The sequence below is a fragment of the Ursus americanus genome, chromosome 26 (assembly GCF_024610735.1).
Source record: "Ursus americanus isolate L20-20 chromosome 26, mUrsAme1.1.p, whole genome shotgun sequence".
Taxonomy (NCBI): domain Eukaryota; kingdom Metazoa; phylum Chordata; class Mammalia; order Carnivora; family Ursidae; genus Ursus; species Ursus americanus.
The window spans coordinates 31,236,205-31,256,353 of record NC_142152.1 but is presented as its reverse complement, the minus strand read 5'-3'; the positions used below and the strand labels follow the sequence as shown (position 1 = coordinate 31,256,353).

The following is a 20,149-nucleotide window of genomic DNA, read 5'->3' as shown; positions in this document are numbered from 1 at the left end:
TTTATTTTTCTTCATAGTACTTGGCCCCACCTGAATTTGTATATTTGTTTGCTTACTTGTTTATTGCCTGAATCTCTTCTCAGCAGGTAAGCACCCCAGCAACGCAGAGGGCAGACACTCTGGTTAACCCCTGTGTTCCCAGTGCTGAGCAAGGGGCTGGCCCACGGTAGGCCTTGGTGAATTTGTTGAAGAAACGCATGTTAAGAGGTCTGATTGGGGATGTCCGTGGTGCTGTAGGAGCCCTTAGGAGAAGGGTTCCTAACCCAGAACTGCCACGCTAGGAAAGGCTTCCCAGTGGAGTGGCATCCACACTGAGATTTGAAGACTGCTCTATCCCCACAACCTTCCTTTAAGCTGCTGTCTCTCCTCTGGCCCATTGCAGCTGCCTCCTGTCTGGCTCCCCTGCCCCATCTCACCTGGCTCCAGCCAGTTTTATGGATAAGTGAGCAAAAGATGTAACACTCCACCCACGGTTATAGTTCAGAACCACAGCTGAGCCTGTCCCTTTCTGTACCCTTCCTGAGCTACGGCATGGAGTGCAAGACTCCTGGATCCTCCTCTGGGCTCATCTGCCCAGCGGACCCTTGAGCCTGGCCCCGGAGCCCGTAGTCCTTACAGCGCTGATGCCTCTCGCAGCCCAGGCTTTGCTGGAATGCTCTCTCGCCCCTTCTCTGGCAGACTCTTCGTTGTTTGTCCTGATCCAGTTTAAGTGCAGGTCCTGGAGGCCACCATGCATTTAGTTTGCTTAGTCCTTGGTACCATTCTCAAAGTACTGGTCGTTGCCTACCACTTGCATAACAATGATTCTGATTCGGTAGATACTTTCTGTGTGCCAAGCATTATGTGGAGAGCTTTTATCTCCTTTCATCTTTACAGTAGCCCGGTTTGGTACAATTACTACTGCCCTTTTGTAGATGCAGGTGTGGGGACATAGAGGCCTGCAGTGGTGTGGCCCTGCCATGCAGCCAGCGCTCCTTCCCCCTACGCTAGGCTGCTGGCGTGGCAAGTGCCTGCTGTCCTACACAGACCTGGCTTTTCCATCTCATCCGCTAGTGCCCCAGAGGCCGACAGGGCGCCTGGTACCTAAGGCTTAGTGAATGATGGAAGCCTGATGAGATGGTGATGGGCATCAGAGGGGAGAAGAAAGAGCCCATTTGCTCCTTGTTGATTTCCTTTTACTATTGATTGTAAATTGGAGGAAAAAAAATCTTAAGAGGACATTTGTCCCTTCAGGCCAAGAAGGAAGAGGAAAGGCTATGGACGTGATTTCTGTTCTATAGGTACCCAAGGTGTGAAGAAAAACTGGTTAGGAATAACCTTGCAAAGGGCAGGCCCATCTTTGGGACTCATGAAAGAAAAGGAAGTGACCAGAGATGACCCTACCAGAGAACCAGCCAATGGTTAGCCCGTAGGCCCCAGTCCTCCTCTCCCCTCTGAGTACCAACCCCCTAGCCCCCCCCCCCCCAACTGTGCTTTTCTCTGAGCCCAATGCTGGTCTGCTGATGCGATTTGGGAAAGTGGTACCTGACAGGGAGGAGGAGACCTGCTTTCTTTGTCCATATGGGAACCTTCTCTGCTGGCTGCTCCCTGGGCTCGCAGGTCTGAGTGTGTGTGTGTGTGTGTGTGAATGTGCCCCCGCTGGTGGCCAGATTCAGTGGTGCTAGGAGTCCAGGCCAGTCACACTGGGGCTCTCCTGGGTTGGCCTGGTTACCCGAGCACATGTGACACTATTTTGTGCAGAAGCAGTGTTCTGAGACTCAGGCAGTAGATATGCACTCTGGAGGAGCACGGCCTTGTCATAAGTTTGAGGGTATTCATCGCGTCGAACCCCTTCTGGAAGAGAATGGAGAATCAAAGCCATCATTTTGAATAAACTGTAAAATACCATCTCTTCCCAGTAGCCATCCATATTGGTTGGTGGTTAATGCCTTTTTTTTTTTTTTTTAAGATTTTATTTATTTGAGAGAGAGAGCATGAGCAAGGGCAGAAGCAGAGAGAGGGAGAGAGGGATAAGCAGACTCCCCACTGAGCAGGGAGCCTGACGAGGGGCTCGATCCCAGGACCCTGGGATCATGACCTGAGCTGAAGGCAGACACTTAACTGACTGAGCCATCCAGGCGCCCCAGTGCCTTTTGTTAAAAGAGGTTTTTTTGCATATCACCACCTGCTAATCATTTTAAAGTTCAGATGGAAAAGAAATCAACTTGGTTGTAGAAATCTAAGCTTTGTAATATTGCTGTTTTTTGCTAAATAGGAATAAAGCTGTATTATTATGGTCTTTAGTTGCATATATCTATATAAAGAAAACACAAGGGGTGCCTGGGGGGCTCAGTCAGTTAAGCGGCTGACTAAGCTCAGGCTATGATCTCAGAGTCCTGGGATTGAGCCCCACTTGGCCTATGTGTCCAGCGGGGAGTCTGCTTTTCCCTCTCCTTCTGCCCACCCCCGCACCCCCTGCTCCTGCTCTCTCTCAAATAAATAAATAAAATCTTAAAAAAAAAAAAAAAAGAGAAGACACAAGAGTTTCAGAAATGAAATAGTTCTGTTTAAAGGGCTATTTTCTACACTTTGTTTTTAATCTGTACATCCAGTAGATTAAGGAAGTCCGTATCCATGAGCTATTCCTGTGTCATTATTAATGATGGAGGACACCTGCTGCGTTCTGTGGGGAAACTTAATTTATTTCACTATCAGCAATTGTTCTCAGGTGAAGTAAATGAAGTCTTAGCTTTTAATGTTTTGATGGGTGATAAAACTAAAAATAGCTTTAAATTTTATGATCTTTTATTGTTTTAAGGCTCTCAACCTAGGCTATTCAGTCACATTTAATATAATGATCTTGGAGTATTGGTAGATTTGTTCTCACGGTCCAGATGGGTCATCTTACAGTGTGATGGGCATTTAATGAAATTGTAGCAGGCCTGAAATTTGACAGTGGATTCTGGACAGCTGGCTCAGCCTGGGGCACCTGGTGGTTCAGGAGATGGTCTACTTGTATAAAAGGAGGACTTTGCTCCTAGAGTGTCCCTTTCCCCACCCCTCAGTCCTGATATCTAATTCAGTGATATTTGGGATGGCCTCATGTGACTCATCCAAACTTGCCCCAGATGACTATATTTTAGAATTTATAAAATGACAGGACCCATCATAAATCTTGCCCCCTCCCTGCACTTTTAAACAAGGTATTTTAAATAACAGAATCATCTTTTTTTGTCACCCAAGCCTTAAAAATGTGAGAAGAAGAATGTTAATATTCCTTTAGGGTTAGCTTAGGAATTATAGGAGATAAAGTCAATCTGGTCAAATAACTTCTTCCAAATCCCACAATTGGCCTGCTGTAATCAGCCTCTCTAATTTATATGAAAAAATACTGGGAGAGAAACAGAATCTTGGGGAGGATGGTACCCCCCAATCTACAGAGCCGTGTGATCAAGGTTTCAAGAGACTTTATCTAGAGGGAAAGCTGACTTTCAGTCACCAGCAGGTGAGAGGGTTGTGTTCTGGAGACTCTGACCAGATCACTGACTGGAGGAGGCCCTTCCTGGAGAGGGATGGGGCTGTCCCTTCTGTGGGCCCACTGCAAGGTTTAAAGAGAGTGGAGGAGGGTGCCTGGGTGGCTCAGTCTGTTGAGTGTCTGGCTCTCAACTTCGGCTCCGGTCATGATCCCAGGGTCCTGGGGTGGAGCCCCGTGTTGGGGGTGGGCCCCTCCCACTCAGTGGGGAGTCTGCTTGTCTCCCTCTGCCCCGCCTCCACCACTCTCTTGCTTATACTCTCTCTAAAATAAATAAATACATCTTTAAAAAAAAAAATAAAGGGACTGGAGGAGGCCTGGAAGGAGACAGAGTAGCCCCAATCCCATCAGAGAAGGTCATTGAGACTAGTGTTTTCTAGGTATTTCCACCATACGACACATTTTTTGCTCATCAAAATCTCCTCTTCACTAGCTATAAATCTATGAGAAAAGAAGCTCACAAAGCAAAATTGAAACAGCTCTTGGGAATAACTTCACTGTAAATGCTCAGTAATTCACATCTGCTTCTGTCCTCACTCACCATGTCACTTGTTTGCTCAACAAGCATTGAGGCCTTCCTTGTGTGCCAGGCACCAGTGATACCATTATGTCCTCTTGCCTCCATGGAGCTTACAGATCATTTGGGGCCGGGGAGGGGGTTAGCAAATCATGGACTGTTAGGAGCCTGTACTCCGTAATCTGACGGATAGGCTGGTTCCAGTGCCGGTTCTGCTACTTCCTGGTCACGTGACCAAGAGTAGTTTCCTTAACCTAAGTGTCAGTTTCCTCATGTGTAAAATCAGGATCGTAACTGGCATCCCTTCTGGTGTTGGGAACGTGAGATAATCATGTTCAGTCCTTAGCACCATTTCACTAGAAATAATACTTATTTTACTGGGGCTAGCAGCCTTTACTCATTTTGTCTTCTCCAGGGCACACATTCCGCTGATTTTGTTCTTTTTTTTTTTTTTTTTTAAGATTTTATTTATTTATTCGACAGAGATAGAGACAGCCAGTGAGAGAGGGAACACAAGCAGGGGGAGTGGGAGAGGAAAAAGCAGGCTCATAGTGGAGGAGCCTGATGTGGGGCTCGATCCCATAACGCTGGGATCACGCCCTGAGGCGAAGGCAGACGCTTAACCACTGTGCCACCCAGGCGCCCCTCTGCTGATTTTGTTCTTAAGAGTTCTTCAGCTGTCTCATTTTTAGCAGCACCCATCAACATAGTAACTGCCCAGAAAGTCTGGAAAACACCAACCAGCAGCAGACCGTTTGGTCTTGTACGCTAAGATTAGGCTAGCTGGTTTCCCAGTAAGCTGCGTTTACAACAGCAGCAGGAAGAAGGAGGAGGTGGGATCTTAGAACTGATGGCGAGGCTGCCTAGTCGCGCAGTCTGGCAGGAGAAAGATGGGTTAGTTTGTTTGTGTTTAGTAGGAAGTGGCCTCCGCAGCGGACAGCGTCGCCTCCGCACTGGGTGCTGCCGGTCCGGGCGCCAAAATAGATACTGCGTGTGGGAGTTACTGCCTCTGCTTCTAAGCTCTGCATCTTTGGTTTCTGTGTTTAACATATTTAAGTTTTATTTTTGCCCCAGGCTGGGCAAGTCTGGACATGTTGGAGTATTCTGTTGGCAGCCCTTCCTTCTCATTTCTGAATTTTGAATGTATAGTACTTTATTATTTTTTAGTTTGAGAGAGAGAGCACATGCACGAGCACGAGGTGGGGAGGCTCAAAGGGAGGAGTGAGGGGAGGAACCTCTTCAGAGAAGGAACCACTCTTAAGCAGCTTCCACGTCCAGTGCAGAGCCTGACACGGGGCTCAATCTCACTACCCTGAGATCATGACCTGAGCTGAAATCAAGACTTGGCCGCCCAACTGACTGAGCCACCCAGGCGCCTGTTGAATTTATAGTAATTTAAAAGTTCAGTCCATTTGGGCTAAATATAAACTTCAAAGGACCTAGTTTTGCCGAAACCTAGCCCAGATGATGGAGAATAAGCAGCAGCAAAGTAAACCTCAGGCTACAGAATGATGCTTTCAAAATTCTGGACACTGGTTTTAATGACTATTTTAAGGAGCGGTTAACGAAACAAAGCACAGTGCCCAGGTGCCCTATCCCACCTCCTGCCACTAAGGAGGCCTCAGTTAGGACCCATAGAGCTTTACAATCGATACAGGGATTTTTGCAGCCTAATAGGATTAAATGGTCCATTGTACCAATAACCTATATCTTCTCTCTGCTGAGCTGGAAGATCACTTTTATCACATAATCAGTTTTTATTTTGAGGTAGACCACATTTTTCAGATTGCTCTTATATTCCCGTATCCTAGCACTCTGTTACTGAGTCAGTACCAACCTAGTTTCATTCAAGCCCAGTATCTGGTGATCATTTTTAATCAGAAATGATAAGCACTACTTTTATTTTATCTCAAGTCTTCTCAAAATAAGCTAGTTTTCAGGTTTTGAATATAAGGTATTAGTGGGGGACTCCTGGGTGGGTCAGTCAATTAAGCGTCTGCCCTCGGCTCAGGTCATGATCCCAGGGTCCTGGGATGGAGCCCCCCTGCACTGGGCTCCCTGCTCAGCGGGAAGCCTGCTTCTCCCTCTCCCACTCACCCTGCTCGTGCTTTTTCTCTCTGACTAATAAATAAATAAAATCTTAAACCAATAACGTACTAGTGGTTAGAATGCTAACAATCATGTTAATTTAGGAGACGTGAGGCTTGATTTTATGGTACATTTGCTGATTAAACATGTTGAGTGTTCACTTTGTGATTATGGATTTTCTAGTAATTAGTCCTTGGAACACTATAACCAACAGTCACAAAATATTTTTGTAATTAGTATTTATGTGTCACATAAGCTCATGAGCCAGGAATGGATGGTAAAAGATTTTTTTAAAAAAGTGCTTTGAGGGGCGCCTGGCGGGCTCAGTCGGTAGAGCATGGGACTCTTGATCTTGGGGTGGTGAGTTCACACCCCACGTTGCGCATAGAGCTTTAAAAAAAAAACTGGGGGGAGAGGGTGGCTTAGTCAGTTGAGCGCCTGACTCTTGATTTCGGCTCAGGTCATGATCTCAGGGTAGAGATATTGAGTCCTGCATTGGGCTCCCCGCTGGGCTTGGAGCTGGCTTGGGATTCTCTCTTTCCTTGGCCCTCTTCTCCCCCGCCCCACCTCATGCATGCACATGCTCTCTCTGTCTCTCTCTTAAAAAGAAAAGGGGGAAGTGGGGGGAAGTACTGGGGGAAAATTATGTAAGTCATCAACAAAGTAAAGAATCCCATGTGTTTAGGTGCCTAGATTTTATCTGCAATAAACGGCACACAAGAACGAAAAAATCCTGCCTCTGTTTAAAAGTGGTAAAATTACACATGAGCTGTTTTGTCTTGTTCCTTTTTTTTTTTTTTTAAGATTTTATTTATTTATTTGACAGAGAGAGAGACAGGCAGTGAAAGAGGGAGCACAAGCAGGGGGAGTGGAAGAGGAAGAAGCAGGCTCCCAGCGGAGGAGCCTAATGTGGGGCTCGATCCCAGAATGCTGGGATCACGCCCTGAGCTGAAGGCAGACGCTTAACGACTGAGCCACCCAGGCGCCCCTGTCTTGTTCCTTTTTGATGTAATTATTTATTCAAAGATGGAACTTGATGGGAATAGTTTCAAATCTCACATTATCTGATAAATGTCAGTCCACACTTCTTAATAGTCTCATTGCTTTCTTTGTTGTTGTTGTTTGTTGTTTTTTAAGTCAGCTCCACGCCCAGCATGGAGCCCAATGCGGGACCTGAACTCACGACCGACTGAGCCACCCATGCACCCCTCATCGCTTTCTAAAAAATACATTTAAAACCAATCAGAGAGACGTTTCTTGCAAAGAAAAGTAAATAGGTTTACCACAGGCCCACTGAACCATATCTACTTTTTTGCGTTCTCTAACTTAGTTCCTTATGGGAAATCTAGATTAAGTTACCAAAGTTATAAGCTTATTTCTTGATTATGTTTGTAGTGTGTGGTTACGAGGATTTTAACTAAAGGCATTTCCCATTGCTTCAGGCTTCTGGGCGGGCAGTTGATGCCCCCCCCCCCCCCAGGACTATTAGTGCGTGTGGTCAGTGCTGACCCAGGCCCACAGGAGAGACACACTTGCACGGAGTCTTGCTTCCCTGGGATGTTTGTGGGTGATCAAGCCTTGCTGCTTTTCCTTTCTGTGTATGCTCATTCCGGAGGTTTTACCTGGATAGACCCGGAAAAGATACACCTGCCCATCGTCTGATCGTCCAGGCAGATGTTGTGGCACGAGGAGGCCCAAACCCTGGAGTGTGGGTGGAGGGGTCTGGACAGCCACAGAGGGTGGAGGCCCCAAGCGAGGGCAGAGAGTCTCCTCTTCTCTCATTTATGACTGGATTCCTTTGTCTTCTTTTTGCTTTAGCAGATTTATTCTTTTACCTTCTTATTAATTTGTTTTGGCAGAATTAGGAAAACTATGTGCATGTATGTCTCAACGACATGTCTTATTTTTATAGGCAAACTCAGACTGTCACAGTGAACCCAATTAGGAGGAGGTCGTCTTCAAGGGTGTCCCTGGTAAGAAAGAAGGAAAAATATCATTGCTTTTTTTCTTGTAGTGATGTCATCTTCCTTAATTAAAGATGCTTTTGATAGTATTAATTTTTAGTTTGGACCACAAAAGTGTGCTGGTATTTCAATTGTTTTTAACCAAAGATATGACAGTTTTCCATGGGCTGACCCTAATATTTATATAATTTTTATTTTATTATATGTATTTAAATATTAGGTCCAACCTAATATTAAAATTTTTGACTGTTAGTGAAGAGCAATTAGAAGTTAGTAGATATTTAAAATGCTAGCTAATTTTGCCTGGTAAGATTAAATACACTACATAAAAGCTTTTTATATTCATTCACATGTTTGCATAAGGACTCAGGAAACTTTGTCTGTTCCTTCTTGCTCTTAACTTTTTGGATACAGCTTGTTTTCTTGTGATCTCTGATGTCTGATATCAGTGCATAGGCCTTGGCATTATCATTCTGGGAGACACTGAAAGTGACAGATATGATAAGAGCTGTAGGGGCTTCATGTATATTTAACTTCCTTAGAAGTTTTTTAATGGACAGAAAGAAACCAGCAGAGACTTACTTTACATATATTACATAGACAGCAATGTGTTTTAACCCTGTTTCCAACTTTCCATTCCTTAGCCTAAGCCCCAGCCCTATGTGATGCCTCCCCCACCCCAGCTGCATTATAATGGACATTATACAGAACCATACACTTCCTCCCAAGGTAAAGTACACTATTTCTGAAATGCTGTATAAAATTATTACTATTTGAATAAATCTGTGAAGACTTGGAGATCTTGGAGCCAGGATAGTTTTTGGCTGACGTTATAACCAAATCATTTCCATGATTATAGCCATCCTGGATTCACGGAAGCAGCAGCCATTAGATTCAATTTCTTGAAAATGTGTAGCAATATTTAGTATCAAATTCTGATGCTCAAATGATCCCAAGTTTGGCGCTTAGGAGCTCCTTTCAGCCAACTCCTTTGTCCTGCTGACACTCCCCCATTGGCCTTTGAGTGTTTCCTCACTTTCCAGCAGAAGATATCCCAGGCTCATTTTGGGTTTTTTTTTCCTGCCTGAGAGCTTCCCAGTGTAAAGGTTTAAACATTTAATTTTTATTTATTTTAATCTCTCACTCAGTTAGTGTAGAGAGCTGTGTTTAAGACAGTGCCTCCCAAGCCAAACCTCAAGCATTCCCTCAGCAGACATTCACTCTCTCCTCTGTGCACAAGGCCCTACTACAGAGGCCCAGGAGATTTAATGCAGAGAAGTAGTTCCACATCTTAAGAAGCTTAGAGTCTAATAGTGGGGGATAAGACTAGCACACAAATAACTGAAGCCCAAAGAGAGCATGATTGTTTTGAGGAGAGAGAGCAGTTCCGTGACGAAAGACTCTCATTTTGTTGGGGAGACTGAGAAGGGCTTTCTGGAAAGACAGCAGCTTGAGAGAGGCGGGCAGTTGATGGGGATTGCCCCCCTGGTTTTGGGGGACAGTGAATGCCATGGCACAGACTGAGGAAGGGGCCCTGGGGAGGGGAGTGGTATGGTTGGACTTCGTGTAAGGAACTGGGAGAAGCCGCGTGTGAAGGGACCAGAGGTGGTTTGTGACTGTTGTGGGTGCGGGACCTTCCGTGCACAGATGAGAATTTCCATGCAGTGAGGTAGGCAGGTGAGCAGTAGGGGAGCCGTGCTGCATGGTGTGGACTCCCAGAGGCTGCACCTCGGGGTGGGGGTGTGTTCTCCCTTCCTCACTGCGGGCCCCTTGTGCCCGCCCTTGTGTGCTTCTGTGCCCCCAGCCCCACCCACCGCTGGGTAAAGGCTCTTCTCTCTGCCTTGTTAGTCTGCAGATGGCCTAATACTTCTCCCTCCCCGCTCTCTTCAACTATGGTTTGAGTTCATTTTCCCTTCCCTTTTCCACCTGCTGCTTCTGAGAGTAGTGCCCGCGTGGGTGGTTACCCGTTTACTCCTTCCGACTTTGCTGCCCCAGCTGCCCTCCCTGTCCCTAGCGCCTCCCACATCCTCCTTACCGGCAAACTGAGCTTTCGCTCCTCTTGAAAAACCTCTTGTCAGTGCGCTGGATCTCTCTCCGCCTGCGCTTTCGGTGGTGTTCGCTGTCTGGGAGGGTCTGCCCGGGTGGCCTTCTTCCCTCCCTGTGCAGGCTCCCACAGCAGTCCCGTCCACATTTCAGATTTCGGCGGGGGTGACTGTCACGTCTGTACTTCCCATCTGTCATCGCTCCCCGCTGCAGCCCGCATCTCCCATCTGTCCCACGGGTGACAGTTTAGGGAGCCACCGCCCCGAAAGCCCTCGGCAGAGTACCTGGCTTATGGTATTAGCTATTACAGCTTGCTGAAAATGAAAATGGTAAATTGGAGCTCATCACTCTGCTCCACAAGCCCGTCCCTTTCCCCCTCATCCTTATTTCATCTTTGCGATGACATCACTCTCCTGGTTACTTGGATTCCAAACTGCACGTAATTTTGCTTTTCTTTCCTTTTTATTTTTTTCCCCTCGGCACCTGGTCTGTCACACACGCTCTTGCCTCTAACTCCGTATAATATCTCTTCCGTCCCTCTGCTCCTGGTTCAGTCCAGCCTCACTCGACTAGCGGGTGCTCCACACAAGAGGACATCTTCCACCTGATACAGGGGTGCCAGGCTCTTCTCAGCTCCCCAATGTTTGCCTGGTGTCCTGGCGCTCCTTTTCCAGTCTTATTTCCCACTGTTCTCTTACTCGTCTCCCAACTACCCGACACCGCAGCCAAACTGAGGATGCCCTCCAGAAGTGGTCTCCCGGCCTGGCCCATGCTGCCCTGTCACCCAGAATGCCCTCCGTCCTTAGAGGACGCCATCGTGCACTCTCCTGCCTGCGTGCTTCTGTCCCGTCGGGTAGGCTGGACTGTGCTGTGGGAAAGCTCAGCGGCTTATGCAGTAAAGGTGACTTCTTGCTCAGGTTACCTGGCCACCCTGCACCGGCAGGAGGGCTCTGCTCCATGTCCGCCTGCCTCAGGCCTTCTGGCTGGAGGAGCCTCTTCCATCCGGAATGTTGGTCAGGGTAGCGGTGGGGAGGGAGCATGGAAACTGGCTCTCAACCCTCTGCTCTCTTTCCCTTGATCGCTGCTAGTCATGTGACCATGCCTGACAGACACCCATGAAGATGGGTGATCCCGCACACAGTGGCTGCTGCTGGAAGCTGGACATGCCCTCCCCACCCCCACAGGACGCTTGAATGCTGTGTCCTCCATGGGGTTGTTCTTGATTCTCCCCTCCCCATGCCCATCCACCCAGCCCAAGCTGGAAGAGATCCTTCGTCCTCCTGCATGGACCCCTGTCACACTTCATCTCACAGTGTAACGTGTCCTTGAATTGTGGTTGTTGTATACATCTCTTCCCTCCCCTTTACTCACCTGGATTCCAGGCATCTTTCCCCCCATTGGTTCTCAGCAGTCTTTTACATACATGGGCTCACAAAGGGATGGTTTGTGGGGTGTAGGGAGAAGCCTGCAGGCAGGGAGGTCAGGAGGGGCGGGAACTGTGCCTGTGCAGACAGGCTGGAGTCAGGACCTGAGCTGCGGCAGCAGTGAGAAAGGGGAACTCCGGGAACTCGGAGGTGGCAGAGCATTCCAGGTGTGGGAGCAGCACAGGGACCGGGAAGCTTTGGCGTCAGCGGGAAAAATACAGTGACGCATCCGAGGCCCGTTTCTTCCTGGCTTGCGAGCCACCTGAGTACGGTCCACACACCAGATGGTGATATCTTCACTCTGATAATACTAGTCACTTAAACCATTCCACGGCTCTTGAATCCCAGAAAGAATACTTTTGAAAGGCCGCTGTTCTCTGAAGGACCTGACTGCTGCTCTTTGAAGTGTCAGAAATCACCCTCAGTAGTGATGGTGTTGCCGGTGGGCTACAGATTGCACAGAAGAAACATGCGTCCTTGCAGCCCCACCAGGCACACACACAGCCGCTGTCGGTTGGACAGCACTCCCGGTTCCGCTGCTTGTGGATCCGCATCCCACTGGAGCGTGTGGGGGCAGAGTGGGGGTGAGGGGCAGCTGTGAATGACGTCTGGTCCCTGGTGAGGTATGCAGCAACTGGTGATATTGTTGGACCTGGAGAAGTAGAGCCTGTGAATTGTCTTCACTCTAGAAGAACTGGTACAGAAAACACAGAATTCCACTTAAGGAGGTTTTTACAGACGGTTGGTGCTTGAACTAGCATCAGCAAGTCCCACATCCCCACCAGTGGGAGAGAGCTAGTAGTGGTCCAATGCCTGGAACAGTGTCTCTGCCTCCAGCTACCCAGAGTTCCAGAAAGTCTGTTTCAATTCTAGCAAGACATGTTTTTGCTTTAAAGAAAAAGACAATATTTTATAATCATTTGTACTCTTAATATTGGATTTAGATTTGGTTAATCTTTACTGGGGGCCAAATCCTGAATACCACCCTTAGGGTAGGCAAGCCGTCACCATTCTATAGATGAGGATGCCGGGAGTCCAGGAAATGATATGCCCGCAGGCATCATGAGCCTGCGTAAAGCCAAGTTATTTCTGCATGGATTTTTGTAAGCTACACTGAAAGTGTCATCAGCATTCAGGGCCTATCAGTATTTGCTTAGAGTAATTAGTCCAATTTATACATCTTAAAATCTCATTTTAAAATACATTTTAAATGTGTTTGTTTCCCAGATAACCTCTTTGCAACCAACCAGAATGGATACTATTGTCACTCTCTGACAAGTTTGGATCGAGCCCAGATTGACCTCAATGGCCGGATCCGAAACGGCAGTGTATACAGTGCACACAGCACTAACTCCCTAAACAACCCGCAGCCCTACCTACAGCCGTCCCCCATGTCCTCTAACCCGAGCATCACCGGGAGTGACGTCATGAGGCCCGACTACGTGCCGTCCCACCGGCACAGCGCCCTGATCCCCCCGTCCTACCGCCCGACCCCAGACTACGAGACCGTGATGAAGCAGCTCAACAGAGGAATGGTGCACGCCGAAAGGCAGAGCCACTCGCTGCGCAACCTCAACATCGGCAACTCCTATGCCTACAGCAGGCCCGACGCGCTGGTCTACAGCCAGCCGGAAATTCGGGAGCACGCCCACTTCGCCTCCCCGCAGTCGGCCCACTACCCGTTCAGCCTCAACTACAGTTTCCACAGCCCGTCTCCGTACCCGCACCCCGCCGAACGGCGGCCGGTGGTGGGTGCCGTCAGTGTGCCCGAGCTGACCAACGTGCAGCTGCAGGCGCAGGACTACCCGGCCCCCAACATCATGCGGACGCAGGTGTATCGCCCGCCCCCGCCCTACCCGCCCCCGCGGCCGGCCAACAGCACCCCGGACCTGTCCCGCCACCTGTACATAAGCAGCAGCAACCCCGACCTCATCACCCGGCGCGTGCACCACTCGGTGCAGACGTTCCAGGAGGCCAGCCTGCCGGTGGCGCACTCGCTACAGGAGGTCAGCGAGCCGCTCACGGCCGCCCGGCGCGCGCACCTGCACAAGAGGAACAGCATCGAGGTGGCCGGGCTGGCGCACAGCCTCGAGGGCCTGCGGCTCAAGGAGCGCACGCTGTCCGCGTCGGCCGCCGACACGCCGCCCAGGCCGGTCTCGGCGGGCTCCCAGCCCGGTGGCTTCCCCGAAAGGGCCGAGCGGGACCCAGCGGACGAGCGGGGAGGCCTGGGCTACGGCCACAAGAAGTCTCTCTCCGACGCCACCATGCTGATCCACAGCAGCGAGGACGAGGAGGACCTGGAGGAGGAGATCGCCTCGTTGGCTGTGCCCCTTCCTCAGGCCCGCGCGCCCCGGGGCCGCCACTCCCCGGAGCCGCTGCCGGGACCCTCCCGCTGGCCCTGCGGCCCCACTCCAGCCGCGCCGGGCCCGGGCCTCCTCCACGGCCGCGAGCCTGCGCCCCCACTCGGGGAGGCCCCCCGGCCCCGCCGAGAGGGGCTGCTCACGCCCTCCATGTCCGAGTCCGACCTCACCACCTCGGGGCGCTACCGAGCCAGGAGGGACTCCCTGAAGCAGCGGCCCGTGTCCGATCTCCTCTCGGGGAAGAAGAACGTGGTGGAAGGCCTTCCGCCGCTAGGGGTAAGCCTAGTGTGCGGCGGTGCCGGGATCGGGCGGCCGGCACCTGCGGAGCGCAGGCGCCTTCGTGCGTCTCCACTTTGACTCTCGTGTCTGGCGGGTTTAGCTTTTGTTTCTTCGAGCCCTTCTCATCCCCCCCCTCCCCCGCCATTATTTCTATCGTATTTGGAACACTTTGAGTTTGATTATCTGTGGAAATAAGGAGGATCGGTTAGAATTTTAGTGGTTTTGCTGGAATAAATTAGAGGAAGTGCTCTGTGGAATGGAAGGAAGGAAGGAAAGGTTTAGCAACGCAGCGTTAAGGAAAAGGAAATTAGGATTTCGCCGGTTTGAGATAAGGTCGCTTAGCCGCCAGTTAGAAACACCGTGTGGTGATGCAGCCCTGCGGGGCTGCGTGGTTCCGTTTGCCCAGCGGAGTCGAAGAGGAGCATCCCCCGAGGGGAAGTTTGCTGCTGTCGGAGTGTGTGGGTGCAGCTTGAATTGCCTGGCTGTGATCTCCGAGGGCTGCAGAGGGATTCTGGGGTTGGAAAGGTGGCCCTTTGTCAAGACAAAACACCTGAGAGCTCCAGGTCTCTTTAAGTGAACTGAGAGCCCAGCAGAGTCCCTTGGAGAAAATGCAGCTCTTTGATACTCAAGATGATAAATAACCATGAGTTGTGCACTTCTTATTTGGGGCAAAATACAAAAGAGCATAACATCATCTCTAGCTGCCATTCCTGGAGCATTTACCATGTTCCCAGGCATGTCCGGCTTACAACAGGCCTATTGTTCCTTCAGAAGAGAGAACAGACTCTGAGATGTTAAGTAACTTTTCCAAGGTCACACAGTTAGTGGGTGACAACTGGAATTTTAAACCCATGTTTATCTGTGCAACCTACTCTCTGATCTTCCACACTGTTCTGCATTGAGGTATATTGTATATAGTATTTTATTAACCAGTTATTGCTTGTCTAAGCCTTGCTGTTTTCTATCTTTCCGCCTAAACTTTTTGAGTTCCCAAGCATTGGCCACGCGTTTGTGCCTTAAGCGCGGCCACTCTAAGTCATCTTGTTGCATTGCTCCGGTTTCTGGCTCCTTACTGCCCGTGCCTCCACCCTGAGCTCTGTCCTCTGATCGAGCAAAAGTGATTAATCAGCCTATTCATTCTGTCTCCCAGTACTCCCAGCGCCCTGGCAGCTCGGACTCCCCTCCCATCTCTGATAGTCTGCATACTCAGACTTGAGGACCCATCACAAGTATAATAACATCTTCATAAACTGGAAGATAATTAATGCAATTTTACAGCGTGTATGAAATTGATCGGTAGAGGTAGACTGAAACCACTTACAGTAGTGCCGTGGATTTAAGTGGGTTTGCTTTTAACGAATTTGGGGTTTGAATTTTAAGTTTATTTTTAATTTTTCTTGGGATTACATTCTTACCTACCTGAACAGTAAAGACCAGTGTCTCAGGTCCTCTGGAGTGGGAGGTGTGGACTCATGATCAATGATTCAGGGTGGGAACAGGGTGTGGATGTATCTCTGAAAGGTAATTCTACCTGAGTCTGCATGCCTAGCGCATGGAGCCTGATGTGGGGCTCGATCTCCCCACCCTAAGATCATGACCTGAGCCAAAATCAAGAGTCAGACGCTTAACTGACTGAGCCACCCAAGTGCCCCAGAGCTATCCATCATTTTTATGCATGACCGAAGCCTTTTCCCCAGACGATACTTGTTTTGAGTATAGTCCACTATTCAAGCATATTGTCCCTGTACCTTTTGAATGGGATATGGCAAGATCCCCTAAATCTGAGGCTTTTGATCAGTTTGGTTCTCTAAAAAATACAAATTTTCTCCCTCGCTGACTTTTAAGACCCACGGTATTAGTACAGTTTTGTGATTAGGTTATGCTCTTGCGCTCCTTCTTTGGCATAATGGATTCTCCTTGCTTGAAGAAGGTGTATGGCGGCTGTGGCTTGGAGAAAAGGTCTAGGGCCAAAGAGTGGAAGAACTTGGGTCTGAGGCTAGACCCTCCCATGTATTAGTTCTCTGCCCCGTGGGCTGGACCTGCAGCACCAGAACCTCATCTCCATCTGTAGCAGAGGGGACCGTCACCTCTGCTCTGCCTGCTATGTTAAGTCCCACAGAAGGTTAGGCATGAAAAATGCTTTGTAAATTCTATGATGGGGCATAGCTGACTTTAAGGAAGGGTTTTTCTTTTTGACGTCGATTACCATTTATAACGAGGCAACTGTGCGACCTTGGGCAAGCTGTCCCATCTCTCTGACTCCGCTTTCTCATTTGTAATGGAAGCTGACCCCGGAGAGTTGTTGCAGGATAAGTGAGGTCCTGGCTCATAGAAAATGCTGGGGTGAAGTTAGCTGATGACTGTGAGATTGCATCATACTGACTTCCCGAGAACTGAAGAGCTCAACCCCCTGCTAAGCCCCTGGGACTCCTCATAGGAACATGGGGTTGCCATGACCTTCACTGTTACAACAGAAAAACTGAGTTCATATAGTAAGGTGAATTAAGGTTATGGGAGTTTAGTATTAAAAACAGCGAACCACATTGCAGACAAGCAGAAACATTTAGAGCTCTCCACCCTTCCCCACCTCCAGTGACTTGATTGTTATCTGAAAAAGAGTGGGCTGGTTGGAGTGCTCTTACAGCAGGTCCAGATTTCCCGACCGTACACTCTTAGTCCTGGCTGGTGGTTCTCACATAAATTACCGTGGGGCGGTGCCCTGCAGACCACGTGTTTGTACTCTAAGGGCAGTGCTGGTTCTGATTCTTCACGTCTGTCTTCACATACTGGCTTTAGACTCCAATCTTTCAGCCAATCAGTTCCCTCCAGCATATGGCGCGGCGGGCCCTCCTGGCCGCGTTCTCCAGCAGAACAGACCTGGAGCCGCCTTGTCCTGGTGGGCGAGAGCCGGCTTGAGTTTTCAGGAGTCTTGTGAGCCATGTGATGTCACATTGGCAGCTTGAAATCGGCCATGGTGGGAGTATTCGCACCATGGAGACTGGCCAACTTTGCACATCAGACACCCCCCTCCCCCTGGCCAGTTGTTAAAGGGCAGCGTGCCGGGGTTTTCTGCCCGAGTCAGAATCGACACTTTAGCCTAGGCCGCAGCCTTTTAGCCTCCCTCCCAGGTGGTAGGGCTGGAGTAAAGCTGATTGCATTTGTGAGGCGGCACTGAGAAAACCATTGCTGTCAAACAAGGGCTACTGCCGTCTGACTGTGGTTTCTGAGGAGGTGATGTGTCTGAGGGGACTTCGCCTTCTAGGGCTCGGCTGCCGAGAAAGCAAGATCATTACTTCCAAAGTCACGTTAGGAGACGCACATTTTCAGGAGACTGATAACCTGTCCTTTACCCTATCTTCCTGGTGTCACGGTGGAGATTTCAGTCCGTTGTCTGTTCCTGGTTAAAAATGTGGCAGGTTCTGAGGTGTGGTGGTCCAAGCCAGGTCACCCCCGTCTGCAACAGAACATAGGATAGACTAGAGAGAGCGACCACAGAAAACATTTAATTTTTTCAGAATGATTTAAAGAACTCGTTTATATCTTTAAAAAATTACAAAAGTCTATTGCAATCATGTGACTGCATTTAAAACCCTTTTTGTGGACTGCCACTGATTTTTGTGTGCGTGTCCTGTTTTGAGATTTGGGAGTTCTGTGAAGGAATGCTGTCTGCCTGCAGCCTCACCTCTCATTACAACAGAGACTTGAAACGAATTGCATTTCAAAATCGTCTGTCTGCAAGACTTATCAGGGCTTTGGCCTTGAAAGGAATGTCTTCCTCCCAATGTTTGTTAAACAAACGTGTGTGTGGAGTGTAATCTCTCCTGTGGTGGTTGGTGAAGAACACTCCTTCTGTTTGTTTCCAGTCCTCAGTCCACTGAAATTTCTCTTCAAGGGGGTTGTATTTGTGTATATTTCATATATACATATAAATATTCTTATAGGGAATGAAAAAGAGCCGGGTAGATGCAAAAAAAATTGGTCCTCTCAAATTGGCTGCCCTAAACGGACTCTCTCTGTCTCGACTGCCTCTGCCTGATGAAGGAAAGGAAGTGCCGGCCAGAGCCACCAATGACGAGAGGGTACGTACGAGATGTATGGACCGAGCGGTATGCTTTCTTGGGGACAGTCCGTAAAATGCTACAAGAATGCCGCCCTCAGATTTTAGTGAATTTGCTAATACGTCTAATTATCATAAATGAGTGTTAAGGCATTTTATCATCTGGATGTCAAAATTGGGGCAAATCTAGTATGTTAATAGACAATTTTAGAGTAAATGTTAATTTTTTGTTTGTTCCTGAATGTGCTTTACCTTCTTCCGCATCTGCCTCAGTCTTGATTTTTGATGACTTTAAATTAGAGGAATTCTACAAGTCCATACGAGCACACATGGGAAAGAGAGCACACTTTGACTGCTTTCATCGTATTGAAAATTTATTTCAGGAGTAAACAGTTACTGAATTTTTCATGACTTTCTTTGTGACCAAAATATATTTGCTGTGAAGTTTTATTTTTATTTTTATTTTTTTAAGATTTTATTTATTCATTTGACAGAGACAGTGACAGCCAGCGAGAGAGGGAACACAAGCAGGGGGAGTGGGAGAGGAAGAAGCAGGCTCATAGCGGAGGAGCCTGATGTGGGGCTCGATCCCATAACGCTGGGATCATGCCCTGAGCCGAAGGCAGACACTCAACCACTGTGCCACCCAGGCGCCCCTGCTGTGAAGTTTTATTATATCTCAATCAGACAGGCATGAATTAATGCTAAGTAAAAATTAATTTGCTTACAATGGGATCCTGGAGATAGTGTTGATATTTACTCCTTTTCTCAGTTTTTGTATATCATAGATTAGAAAATTGAAGCATTTTTTATAGAGATTGGAATTAATTCTCCTACTTTAGGGTTTGCTATTCTCCAGGAGAACTTTCTCTTCCTTAGGAGTCACAAAATTGACCATAGATTTAGAGAAAATGAGTTCAAATTATTGTCGGCCAGTTTTCACCTTTAAACAGAAGTCTGCATTCTGCTTCTCACCAACAAGGTGATTTTTCTTTGTTATTTTAACTCTTATTGTTACAGCTTGTTAAAAACTTAGCTTTCGTTTCATCTAGAGTTGTCAATACTAGATAATGCAAAACTTGAAGCAGAAAACAAGATTTGAAATGCACCATCAGAATGCAGCTTGGACATGCGACGATACTCATATCATTCCACCTGTCCCATTTTACAGTGTAGAATTCTGGAACAGCGGTTAGAACAGGGAATGGTATTCACAGAATATGAAAAAATTCTTAAAAAACGGCTAGTTGATGGGGAGTGCTCAACAGCACGACTCCCTGAAAACGCAGAAAGAAATCGATTCCAAGATGTTCTTCCCTACGACGACGCCAGAGTGGAGCTGGTCCCAACTAAAGAAAACAATACTGGTTACATCAACGCGTCACATATTAAGGTGAGAGGAGCGGGTGGGGTCGCAAGGGCTGTGAAGTTGCGAGTTCAGTTACAAGAATGGTAAGAACTGTATTCATGTCTGTGTTCTAGAAACAGCCTAGTTGGAGCCATTGTGACAAATTGTGTTATAAACCGGAAAATCCATACACCCGGCTGGTAGGAAGTGTTTACCAACAGAGCCAAAGCCGCGTTCCCCTCCCTCGGGCTAAGCCCCTCTGCCCCCACCACTGTGGCCAGGACTCAGGGGTTACTCTTTGTCCTGACCTTAAGACTTTGTTCTTCTAAATCTGACTATCTCTTTCTGGCTCATAATTCTTTCCATTGCGGCAGAATTGCTAGTTTTCTGTTATCACATTCCTGCATTGATTCTTACATGACGAGGTGTCTGGGTTTGTTTGTTTATTTTAGAGAGAGAGCAGGGGAAGGGCAGAGGCAGAGAGTCTCAAGCAGAGCCCGACACAGGGCTCCATCTCACAACCCTGAGACCCTGCCCTGAGCCAAAACCAAGAGTTGG

At 48.4% G+C, this 20,149-nt stretch overlaps 1 protein-coding gene across 1 annotated transcript in view; it reads left to right on the top strand.

The window, feature by feature from the left end:
• PTPN21 (protein tyrosine phosphatase non-receptor type 21) overlaps positions 1–20,149 on the top strand; it is a 75,020-nt gene that overhangs the window by 47,708 nt on the left and 7,163 nt on the right. Inside the window, exons 11-15 of the mRNA XM_045807692.2 lie at positions 8,029–8,089; positions 8,725–8,809; positions 12,775–14,183; positions 18,128–18,265; positions 19,415–19,636. Coding sequence (XP_045663648.1) covers positions 8,029–8,089; positions 8,725–8,809; positions 12,775–14,183; positions 18,128–18,265; positions 19,415–19,636 — 1,915 coding nt within the window. The remainder of the gene's footprint in view (positions 1–8,028; positions 8,090–8,724; positions 8,810–12,774; positions 14,184–18,127; positions 18,266–19,414; positions 19,637–20,149) is intronic.